This window comes from Hevea brasiliensis, chromosome 17 (genome assembly GCF_030052815.1).
Source record: "Hevea brasiliensis isolate MT/VB/25A 57/8 chromosome 17, ASM3005281v1, whole genome shotgun sequence".
Taxonomy (NCBI): Eukaryota; Viridiplantae; Streptophyta; class Magnoliopsida; order Malpighiales; family Euphorbiaceae; genus Hevea; species Hevea brasiliensis.
In genome coordinates this window covers 57,008,510-57,020,629 of record NC_079509.1, presented here as the reverse complement: position 1 = coordinate 57,020,629, position 12,120 = coordinate 57,008,510, and the positions used below count along the sequence as shown (strand labels likewise).

Below are 12,120 nucleotides of genomic sequence, written 5' to 3'. Positions count from 1 at the left end.
ATCTTTTCTTCTAATCCTCCATTTCACATTTTCTTCCTCCAGGGAAACCATAACCATAAACCAAACCTTTCAAGATGGTAACCTTTTAATTTCCAAAGAAAAGAATTTTGCATTAGGATTTTCTAGTCCTGTTAAGTTCCAGGTATAGATTTCATGGAATTTGGTACCATATAGTCCAAGAGCAAATTGTGGTGTGGATAGCAAATAGGAATGATCCAATCTATGGTACCTCAGCAGTCCTATCAATTGATCACTATGAAAATCTCATTCTCTATAGCAACCACAACCAGAAAATTTCTGTATGGTCTAAGAAGTCTCAATGGGAGTGACAGATACTTCAAAACTTAGCTTTTGGATTCAGGAAACTTGGTTTTGAGCAGAGATAGAAATGAAATAATTTCTCGGAATAGCTTTGATTATCTGACAGATACTCTGCTACAAGGCATGAAACTTGGGTTGAACCAGAGAATGGTTTTTCAGCAGTTCCTGATATCCTGGAGATCAGCAGTTGTCCAGGAACTGGAGACTACTCGATTCAGGTAAACTCGATAGAATCCCAGAGGTTTTATTAGGATGTACTCCTCTCACAATGAGAGGAGACCCACATCCCATACTTAATGGGATAACTGAATTCTTACGAGTATATGGTACATAACAACAGCATCTTATAATTTTCCTAGAATCCCATAAGTCTTTCTTTACTGGGTTACAGAACTTTATTGGCGAGACATTGCATAACCATTGAAAATATATTCAGATGTGTCCAACGTCTGTTTTGTCAACAATCAAAGATGAGATATACGTGATTTTCGATCTTGCTGATGCTTCTGTTATCATCAGAGTAACATTGGGCTATTCAGAATTTCTCAAACAACTAGTATGACAGTTAGCACGTGTTAAAGTACATGACACTTCAGCAGCTGAAAGTAATAAGCACAGGCCCAACTTCGTTTGTACTGAAATTTTAATTAATAAATGGGGGGCATGATTTTAATTCTAAGACTTTTTAGTCTTAGAGGTTATGATACTATATATGTTGAAAATCAGGGGCCGCCCATGAGTGTGAATTAACAAACAAGCCTACTGTCTTTCAGAAATTGGACCCTCCATCATCAAAATGGAAAGTTAACTATATGCCCTTCAATTTATTTTACACTCTACAGATGTGGGACTTATTCCCACAAGACATATTCTCATACTCCTTACAAGCTCAATTATCACTTACCATTGCATGGAGTGACTCATTTACATGGGTCTTGCTCCTCTTGGCTCTGCCATTAGATCTAAGCTTTCCTTTGACTAATTTATAGATCCACTTGAGTCTGACTCATCTTTGACTTAGCTTATGAGTCTAGCTCATCTTTGGTTGATTCCTTAAGTCTCAGGCCCACCATTCTTTCTATGGCTTTTGGGTCTCACTGAAATTTTATCAAGAGGCCACTCAACTTAAAGGTTTAAGTTGTTAAATGAGCCTCAAAATAGTTTTATTTCTTTAATACTCAACATAATCAAGCATAGATATTGCTGGGAAAGGGATTAGTTGTTTAACATGGGATGGAAAATTAATTGATATTGTAGATATTGTGCATCACGAAAACGTATAAACTATAAAAAGATAAAATAAACACATAAAATATGAATATTACGAGAGTTTAAGTAAATAAAATAGAAAGAATCTAATCAACAACTCTTTAGGAGTACATAAACAGTAAAGTGTGTTTCATCCTTAACTCTTTTAGAATATGGATGGCAACAGATAGGGTATCCGCAAAAATCACCCTACTCAAATCTGAACTCAATTAATATTATCAAAACCTGAACTTATCTCAAACTGGATTAAAATTTATTCTCAACTATCTGAATTCGTTCCAAATCCTATTATTATTACCCGAAAAAAATCTGAACCCATTTAATTTTATATTTTTTAATTAATTTTTTGCATAAAAAATTATTTTAATTAATAATTTATATTTTAAAAATTTAATAATTTCATAAAATATTTAAATTTCATTTTATGTAAAATAAAATATATAAAAATTTATAAATATTATTATAAAAAAAATATATTTTATATTTAATTAAGTATTTATATAAACAGGTTTGGGTAATTGATACCCAACATATAAAACTCAAACCCAACTCGAACCTGTCACATGTATTATTTTTTAAATCTGAACCAATCCTAAACCCTATTATATAATACCTAAATATGTTCTATTAGAATCCGATCAGATCAGATACTAGTAAAAATCCGATCAGTGACGTCTCCATTTTAGAATAAATCATGACAAAGGAATAACTAAGCATGCAGTTGTAAAAAAATTTATATTTTTTTACAAAATTGAATTTTTTTTAGAATAAATTATCATTTAGTCTCTAACTATACCAAATATTAATTCTTGATTCCCTTTTGTCAAAAACTAAAATTACCAAATAATGCTTAACCTGGTTCTGTTTGAATGTATATCACTCAGTGTCAGGTTCCAATTTTCACTCTCCAATTCCCCTACTTCAAAAAAAAAAAAAATAGCAAATAATGATTTCCATTGATTGTGCACAGAAACGCCCTCCGTCGTAATTTCCCTGGGACAGTGATTTCGGGTTTCATGGACTGCAGTCCATATATTCGATTAAATGTCACAATGATGTCATAATGAGTAAGGATGCTGCTGTTGATCTGTGATAGAAAGAAAACAACACGAGAAATTCTTGTTAATTCCCTTACGGCTGCGTCAACCAAAATTTCCTAACTTTCCTCCAAGTTAGCGCATTTGGTCCAATGGGCACAGGACAGGACAGTTTCTTCATTTTCCTTTCTCCAAAATTGGGCTATGGTCTATTTGCAGCCCCGCAAAATTTGACAAAATTGCAAAATCAATTATTGTTTTTCATTTTTTTTCACTACAGGACATTGGGGAAGAATGTAGTTGTCAACAAAATCACTCTTTACTTGCGAGAAGTCTTAGCCAGCTGAGGACTTCTCTTAATTGAAAGTATGATCAAATTCGACACACGGTTAAATTCAGTGAAGAGAAGACTAGAGAACCAGTATGGATTTTCAAACGTTGTTCCTGCAATCTTTACTTCTAATCCTCCATTTCACACTTTCTTCCTCCAGGGACACCATAGCCATAAAACAAACCCTTCAAGATGGCCAGCTTCTAATCTCCAGAGAAAAGAAATTTGCGTTAGGATTTTTTAGCCCTGGAAGTTCCGGGTATAGATATCTTGGAATCTGGTACCACAAAGTCCGAGAGCATAATGTGGTTTGGGTAGCAAATAGGAACCATCCAATCAAGGGCTCTTCAGGAATTCTCTCCATTAATCAATATGGAAATCTCATTCTCTACAGCAATCATAGCCAGACAGTTCCTGTATGGTCTTCAAATGTCTCGGTGGAAGTTGCAGATACTTATGTAGCTCAGCTCTTGGATTCAGGAAACTTTATTTTGATTGAAGATAGAAGTAAAAGAATTGTGTGGCAAAGCTTTGATTATCCGACAGATACTCTGCTTCCAGATATGAAAGTTGGACTGTATCCGAAGACTGGTCATTACTTGACCTTAACATCATGGAAGTCAGCAGATGACCCTGGAACTGGAGATTACTTGCTTAAGCTCAATCCAGCTGGATCACCACAAATCTTTCTCTCTGACGGTAGAAAAAATTATTGGCGAAGCTACCCATGGCCATTCAGAAGTTATACAGGTGTGTGGAACTTCAGTTTTATCAACAATGAAGATGAGATATACGTGGCCTACTTTCTTGCTGATGCTTCTGTTATCCTAAGAATAGTGTTGAACTATGTTGGATTTATTAAGCACCTGACATGGCATGAAAGTACTGGCAAATGGAAGGAATGTGTGTCAGAACCCATTAATCAGTGTGATATTTATGGGCATTGTGGTCCCTATGGAAAATGTGATTCAAACCATATTATTCAAAAATTTGAATGTAATTGTTTACCTGGTTATGAGCCCAAGTCCCCAAGAAACTGGCATATTCTGCGAGATGGGTCAGATGGGTGTGTTAGAAAGCGCCTAGACACTTCTTCAGTATGTGGGCATGGAGAAGGATTTGTCAAAGTGGCAGATGTTAAGATTCCTGATACTTCAGCAGCAGTTTGGGTGAACATGAACATGCCTCCTATGGACTGTGAACAGGAATGCAGGAGGAATTGTTCGTGCTCTGCATATGCAAGCATAGATATTGCTGGGAAAGGAACTGGTTGTTTGGCATGGTATGGTGAATTAATGGATACCGTAGATAATAAGGATGAGGGATATGACATTTATGTCCGTGTTGATGCAATTGAATTAGGTAACGTATTTCTTGCTTCTAACAATTTTTGAATGAAACTAGATAATATGCAATTGAAGAAAAGGCCAACAAGCCCTGCATGAATTTTCTGGGTTATTTATGTGCTATTGTTATGCCTTGCCCTATAATTTCTTTTTTCCTCTTTGTTTGAGTAATTTGAAATTGTTTTTCTCACTCATACAGCTGACATTGTGCAAAAATCAAATGGTTCTCTTGGAAGGAAGGATGTGTTGGCCATTTTAGTAGTATCAGTTGTTTCAGCTTGGTTTGTCATCATCTTATTTGCATATTTGTGGCTCAAGAAGAAGAAGAAAAGAAGCAGTAAGAAACAAGATTGATTGTATTTGATGTTTTGTGCATTTCCATGCATATTTGTATTCCTGAATTGTTTGATGGTGGAATTTTTTGTGCATTGCATCTCTCTCTCTCTTTCTTTTCCTTTTCTTCTTTTTTGAGGACAGTGAAGAACAAATGGAATGAAAGATTGCACAATACAAATGTTGATGCATACCACAAGGTTAATATGGTGGCAAATGAAGTTCGAGGCAGCATGAATCATCCAGACATAGCATTTTTTGATTTTAATACAATACTTACAGCGACTAACAATTTCTCTCCAGCTAATAAGCTGGGACAAGGTGGTTTTGGCTTGGTTTACAAGGTATATAACTATATATAGTTTCTGTGATGCTTTACCAATGCCATGTATATACATGTTATGCTTTATCTTTCATTATGAGATTTTACTTGTGAATATGGCTTTAAATTGATTGTCCAGAGAAATTTACTCTTCCAAACATGATTTTAGGGTCAGCTGTCTAATGGACAGGAGGTTGCTGTGAAACGGCTATCCAAAAACTCAGGGCAAGGAATAGAAGAATTTAAAAATGAAGTTATGTTGATCGCAAAGCTTCAACACAAGAATCTTGTGAAACTGCTAGGATGTTGCATTCAGGAAGAAGAGCTAATGTTAATTTATGAATACTTGCCAAACAGAAGCTTGGATTCATTGCTTTTTGGCAAGTCAATTTATGTAGTTGCTGTCTTGTTTCCTTTAAACTATAAATTTTAAAAGAAATATGATTGAGAGACATGACACTGACTCAATAGGAATTGTGTTGCAGATGAAACAGGGTCAATCTTGGATTGGAGAAGACGCTTTAATATCATCATAGGGATTGCTCGTGGAATCTTATATATGCACCAAGACTCCAGGTTACAAATTATCCATAGAGATTTAAAAACTAGCAACATTTTATTGGATGCAGAAATGAACCCAAAAATTTCAGATTTTGGCCTAGCTAGAATCTTTGAAGGAGACCAAATTCAAGGAAAGACAAACAGAATTTTTGGAACATTGTAAGTATACCTGCACACTGAAGAGTGAGAAGAGAGAATAATTGCTAAGAATGCCTTTCTTTCTCATATCTAATAAGTTGCAAGGAGCATTATGACTATATTTTGTGTGTTTCATATGTAGCGGCTACATGTCCCCAGAATACGTGGTGTTCGGAAAATATTCAATAAAATCTGATGTCTTCAGCTTTGGAGTTATATTATTAGAGATTATTTCAGGAAAGAAGAGCACTGGCTTTTATCAAGAGGATTCTAACCTAAGTTTGATAGGGCATGTAAGCAAAATAAGCTTTTGACATACTTTAGCTTCCAAACTATTACCCATATATAAAAAATTTATGTTGATGGTTCATCTTTTGTTTGTTAATGCTATGAACTACATAGATATGGCAATCATGGAGAGAAGGGAGACTACAGGAGATAATTGATTCCTCCCTAAAGGATTCATATCCCCGTGATGAAGTATTGAGATGCATCCAAATTGGGCTGCTATGTGTGCAAGAAGATGCTTTGGACAGACCAACCATGTCAGCAGTCGTGTTAATGTTGAATAGTGAAATTGCTCTTCCTTCTCCTAAACAAGCTGCATTCGTTTTCAGAAAGTCCAGCAATAATTCTTGCTTATTAGAAGCAGAAGAACAATTTTGTTCAGTGAATGAGTTGACAATTAGTGAGGTTGCAAGTCGCTGAGTATATTGTCTCATAATATCATCTGATCATTTTGCTTTTCTAATTTTTCTAGCCATGATTTCATTTAGCAAGCTTTCATGAACAGAGAAAGATATCAAATAATAAATAGTTCATATCATATGACTTTCCATTGATTAAAGCTTTCCCACACAAGTTGAGCTACACAAGTCACTTCCACTGAGACATTTACCTATGCTTTCATAAAAATCATTAAATTTTAATTTTTTTAAATTAAAAATTTTCAAGTTAATCTACTGACTTATCAACTATTTTACAAATAAAATTATTAGAAATTTTATTTATAAAATAATTTTATTTGTAAAATAGTTAATAAATCAATAGGTTAACCTAAAAACTTGTAATTTTCACTTATAGTAACTTTTATGAAAACAATTTGAGTTCAATAAATTTTATGAAAAAAGTTAAAGTTTAATGACTTTTATCAAATACTCGTACAATTGAGTAATCACGTGTTATATTTACCCATATATATATATATATATATTACAAGTGGCCTTTTGATTCATGGAATAAATTTTTTTTTTAAGTATTCAACTACCAATAATATGGATCATAAAAAAATTAAGAAATTAATTGGGTTTCTCATTTGAATAATTTATAATTTAGTTATATAGATGTGTTAAAAATCATATATTAGTTATTTTATTTTTTTATGAATAACAATTTTACTTTTCGAAATTTGGTTTTTTCAATAAATTGATCCATCCATCCAAATTTACTATTAACTCCAGTGTAAAATAACAAAAATACTTAACATATTTTTAATTACAAACAATTTATTCCATCATTTTTTATTTTAGTTACTAGAATAGTTTGGCATGGTTAGAATCTTCAAAGGAGATCAAATTCAAGAGAAAACAAACAAAGTAGTTGGAAAATTGTAATTACACATGCGCATACAACAACAAAAGAAACAAAGAATCATTTTTTACTTACTAGAAACATATCATTTCTCTTGACATCAAATCATATAAATTGGCATTATCAATTTGACTATTTTTTGGCATTTTTCGTATGCAGTGGTTATATATCACTAGAGTATGTGATGTTTGAAAAATTTTCAGAAAAATATGATATCTTCAGTTTTGGGTAATATTATTACAGATCATTACTGGCAAGAAAAACAATGGCTTCTATCAAGAGGATTCCCACTTAAGCTTGATAGGACATTTAAGTTATAAAGAAGCTTTTGATACCCTATAATCCAAAATATATATACAATTTATGTTGATAGTTCATATCTCATATGTTCCATGAACTACATTGGTGTGGGAGTTGTGGAAAAGGGAAGAGTATTGGAGATGGTTGATCCATTACTGAAGGAACCAAATCTTCTCATGAAGTCTTGAGATGCATCCAAATAGGACTCTTATGTGTGCAAGAAAATGCAAAGGATAGACCAACCATGTTAGCAATTGTGTTGATGTTGAATAGTGAAAGTAATCTTCCTTGTTCAAATCAACCTGCATTTATTCTAAAAAAATGCAATAGTAAGTCACTAAGAATAAAAGAATTGTGTTCTATAAATAAGCTAACAATTTTCTGAGGTTGTAAGCCGCTAAAGATATAAGCTTGTTTTGGATTGTGATTGTGAGGTCACAAAATTGCTTCTTAAAAGGTATAAGAAGCCAAACCCAAGAAGATTATAAACAATATTAAATGAGAAAGGAAAGGGCATGCAGGGGAGGAAGAAGAAGAAGATCAAAAGAGCAAAAGACTTACAAGAAGACTAAAACCAGTGACACCAGAGAGAGAAATGGCTATAGCTATGCTAGAGAGAGAGCAAGCTCACTAAGATGACCAATCATCATGATGGAAATAAATTACAAAAGGTACTAATGCTATCGAAGGTTTCTAGAACCTGATCCTAATGCCACGTAAGCTTGCAATAAGAAAAAAATGGTGAGATGGATAGCCTTCTTAAAGGCCACTCCGACGCTCAAGTCAGAGAACTGTATGTGAGGATATTGGAATAATTTGTAATGAGAATTTGAGAATGAGAATATGTGTACTTATTTTTGATTACTTAGTTGATATTTATAGGCCTTTTAGGAAAATAATTGTTGCTTCGTTATTAGAGATGATCTTAGCTGATTCGCTGAGATTATCTCCGTGAAATATGCTCTTACTTGCTGACGTGATTATTGCTTGATACATGAGATCCGAACTTTGCTTGATTATGGGCATAATTATTGCTCGGTATATTTTTCATTCACCTTATTAGGCAAACAAAGTATTAGTCCCTGGTGCTTTGTTCGGCTCATTTAACCATCTAAAACAGTATTTAACTTTTATGATTGTCACGTTGGAAATTCATGTACAATTTTGACTATTTAACTTGGATTTTGGACAAGTAGTATCAGGAACTAAGAAAGAATCACAGCCACCATGGGTCCTGCTATGTAACCCCCAGTTTTTTCACTTCTTGACTGAACGCTTGCCTTGTAAGAGTTGATAAGGAATTATCGCCTTCTCTAATTTCTTTGATTAAAAGAGTCTCTTCCATGATCTTATTATCTAATGTATCTCCCATGGGGGTTGCTCTTAGTTATTAGCCGCCTCTCCTTTTAGGCACTGTCATTCGCTTTCTCAGTATTTTGAGAATGGAATGTGAGGAGTGTAACACCCCAATTTTTGAAGAAATATTAAATATGGTTATTATTTGAATGGAAATAAAATTTATAAAGTTTTGGGGAGAAAAATTTAATTTGAACTTGGACTTGATGGAAAAGTTGTAGAAGTTTTGGGGTGGAAAATAGGATTTATGAAAAGTTGAAGGACCAAAATGAAATTTGGTTAAAAAATTTGGACAGCAGATTGCAATCCACGTGAGCTGGTTTCTCCAGTAGTTTCTATAAATAAATAAATATATAAAAGAAAAGAAGAGGAAAGCAGAATCGGGAAAGAGGAGAGGAGGAAAAAGAAGGGAAAAGAAAGAAAGAAAGGAAGAAGGAGAAGAAGAGAAGGGAAGAGGGAGTTGGTGCTGGATTTTTTTTTTCTGAGTTTCTCTACCAAGAAAGAACACTAACAAGGGGAAAAGAAGGATTTTGATCTGGGGTACAAGGAATTTGAGAGAGAGAAATGGAGAAGAAGTTGAACAGTAGCAAAAACAGGGGTTCAGCAAAGGCAGCATGTTTCTCTTCCATCCAGGTGAGTTTGGCTCATCTTTCACTTTTGATTTTTGGATATGTTTGAGGTTTGTATGTGTAGAAGTTATTGTTAAAATTTGGTGATTTTTCAACTGTTGGATTTGGAGAAATATATTGTTGAACACAGGCTGTCTGTAAGTTGAATTCTAAATTTTGGCTACTGAAATTTGAGAAAAATAAATGGTTAGGATACTTAGAAAATTATGAAATTTGGTATAAATGATATTTGGGATGCTGAGGCTGCTGTGTTAAAATTTGGTGAATTTTAGACCTGTGGTTTATAAGATATAAATTATTTTGTATAAGTTATCTGATTAAGAATGATTTATGAAAAATTCAGAATTTGAAGGGTTGGATAAAAATGTTGATATCTCATGATGTAGTGTTAATTTTAGGCTAAAATTTTTACTAATGATATATGTGGATGTCTTGAATATATGGTTAAAATTTGAGATTTATCTGATAGTTGGATCATTATATATAAATTTGAATGCACAAGCTGCCCAGATTGGGTATTAATGGTTAAGTTAAGTTGAATAAGTGATTTTGATGGAACTAAGATTATTTTGAGATAGAATATGGTGTTTGTTGAATTTTTGAGTGATTGTAGAATATTTTTGAGAAATATATATGTTGCTTTTAATTGGAATTTTTGGTGTATGAGTATATTTTAATGATTAAGGAATTTATAGAATTGAGTATTATTTTTTATATTATAATTTTTATAGAGCTATAAGTTGGATAATTGAAAATATTGATATGATTAATGGCTTGCGGCTTTGAGATTTATGACGGAGAGTTTAGTCCAATTTAAATGGAAATGTTGTTAAATTTTATCAGATTTTTAATTAGAAAAGTAGAAATTTATGGTTGATTTTCATTGATTATTGTTATGGTTTTAGGAAGATCTTTTGATTATGGTTTTAAGTGGATGGAAGGTGATATTTGCTAGTTGGTATCATGAGATCAGGTAAGTGGTATTTATAATATATGGCATGAATTTGCTTCTCAATTGATTCTTAATCCTTTGAAAATTGAAAATAGTGATTTGCTTCCGATATTATTGTTGATTATTTGACTCATTGTTATTGTTCAATCTAATTCCATTCTATTGTTGCTTATTGCCATTCCAATATTTCATGCATACTAGCAAGTCTAGAAAGAGAGTTGGAGGTTATGAAATTGAGATAAATGGTAAATGATGATGAGACTAATAGCTTGTACAGAGAGATAGATGATAGTAGCAAAGTTTAGCAGATGTGATTTAATATTTTAGAATTATAAGAAGAATTATGAGATTGTGGCATTTATGATGGAATTGCTAGGCTACTTTGGGTAGCAATGATTTTTTTGGCAGAAGTTAGTTATTGGAGTTTATAAATTTGACAGTCTATGGTATTGACAATCATGATATGCTCTTGTATCACTATGAGATATAAAATTATATTTAACATATTTGCTCCCGTTAGAGGGGTGCCAGCAGTTCAGTTTAGTGCAGTAGGAAAGGGCTACCTATAGAGAGGGTGGAGCTGCCACTGCGAGATTTGACACAGCATTGCTATGACTTTTTTTTATATCTATTTTGATACTCAGGCATATCTTTGGATGTTAAGTACCAATTATCGATAATTTTTATATCTGTTAGGAATACTTGCAGACTAGGAAGAATATAATTTGAGTTATTTGGAGATTATAGAATTGCATAGCATGTTGATTTGATTATTCAATTTATTCAGCTTGTTCTAATTTATTTCTTTTTCATCTATCCATTTAATTTATTTCTTCTATATTTCTTTTTGTTGCATGATGTATATTGTAAATGCCACACTAAGTAGCCTATACTCACCCCACCTAACTCACTAGTTTTGTAGAGGTTAATTGAAAAGAGAATCAGGTTGATGGTTTTTAGAGCTCCGAATGGCTAGACTCCATGGTTCTGGGGAAGCAAGGGAAGGAAATCTATAGTAGAGAATAAGGGTGTGACAAAGAGAAAGGAAAGAGAAGGGTAGAGAGACGTGATATTTTCCCCCACTCGTTGTACAAGATTGACCAAGAAATTAATGAGCACATTGTATGGAGATAATTAATGTAGAAACTGTGCAAAGTCTATCCCCTACTATGGTAAGACAAACTAGCATAATGTCTATGTTATACATTGATAATTTACAATTTATATTTTTTAATTTAATTTTTAATTATGTTCTAAATAAAATAAATTATTATTGTTAAATTAATTTTTAATTAAAGTTTTTCTCTTATTTAATTTAATTTAATAAATTTTTATTTTTTATAAAATATAAAATTTTAATTAATTTATGATGTAATTAATTAAAATACCTAGTTAATTATTTTTATACATATATTAATAGCAGTTTCTATGATAATTTCGATTAAAATGTAATAAAATTATTTTATTCAAAAAATAATTTAAATTTCATGAAATTTTGATATTTTATTTTATAATTTATGTAAATTAATTTTTTTTATATTACAGAAAATATACTAGATTAATGAGAAAATAATGTTATTTAAAAAATATAAAAATATAATTTTTTTATTATTAATATAATAAAAAGTATTAAAT

General features: G+C 32.2%; 1 protein-coding gene and 1 long non-coding RNA gene across 2 annotated transcripts; both read left to right on the top strand.

The window, feature by feature from the left end:
• The first annotated feature begins 2,476 nt into the window (after window positions 1–2,476).
• LOC110633877 (G-type lectin S-receptor-like serine/threonine-protein kinase RKS1) lies at window positions 2,477–6,484 on the top strand. Its single transcript, XM_021782687.2, has 7 exons — window positions 2,477–4,320; window positions 4,504–4,641; window positions 4,782–4,981; window positions 5,129–5,339; window positions 5,445–5,679; window positions 5,801–5,951; window positions 6,061–6,484. The coding sequence occupies exons 1-7, from the start codon at window positions 3,051–3,053 to the stop codon at window positions 6,364–6,366; spliced, it is 2,511 nt and encodes an 836-aa protein (XP_021638379.2). The 5' UTR covers window positions 2,477–3,050; the 3' UTR covers window positions 6,367–6,484.
• Window positions 6,485–9,232: 2,748 nt separating this feature from the next.
• On the top strand, window positions 9,233–11,766 carry LOC110633878 (uncharacterized). Its single transcript, XR_002490896.2, has 3 exons — window positions 9,233–9,537; window positions 10,439–10,506; window positions 11,400–11,766. It is a non-coding gene; the product is annotated as an uncharacterized LOC110633878 (long non-coding RNA).
• The last annotated feature ends 354 nt before the right edge of the window (window positions 11,767–12,120 follow it).

What these genes read in the sequence shown, in the direction of transcription:
- LOC110633877 (XM_021782687.2), top strand. Translation starts at nt 3,051, where the DNA reads ATGGATTTTCAAACGTTGTTCCTGCAATCTTTACTTCTAATCCTCCAT. An exon ending in GAAGAAGAAGAAAAGAAGCA is followed by an intron (nt 4,642 to 4,781) that starts GTAAGAAACAAG and finishes TTTTGAGGACAG; the next exon opens with TGAAGAACAAATGGAATGAA. An exon ending in CTTGGATTCATTGCTTTTTG is followed by an intron (nt 5,340 to 5,444) that starts GCAAGTCAATTT and finishes ATTGTGTTGCAG; the next exon opens with ATGAAACAGGGTCAATCTTG.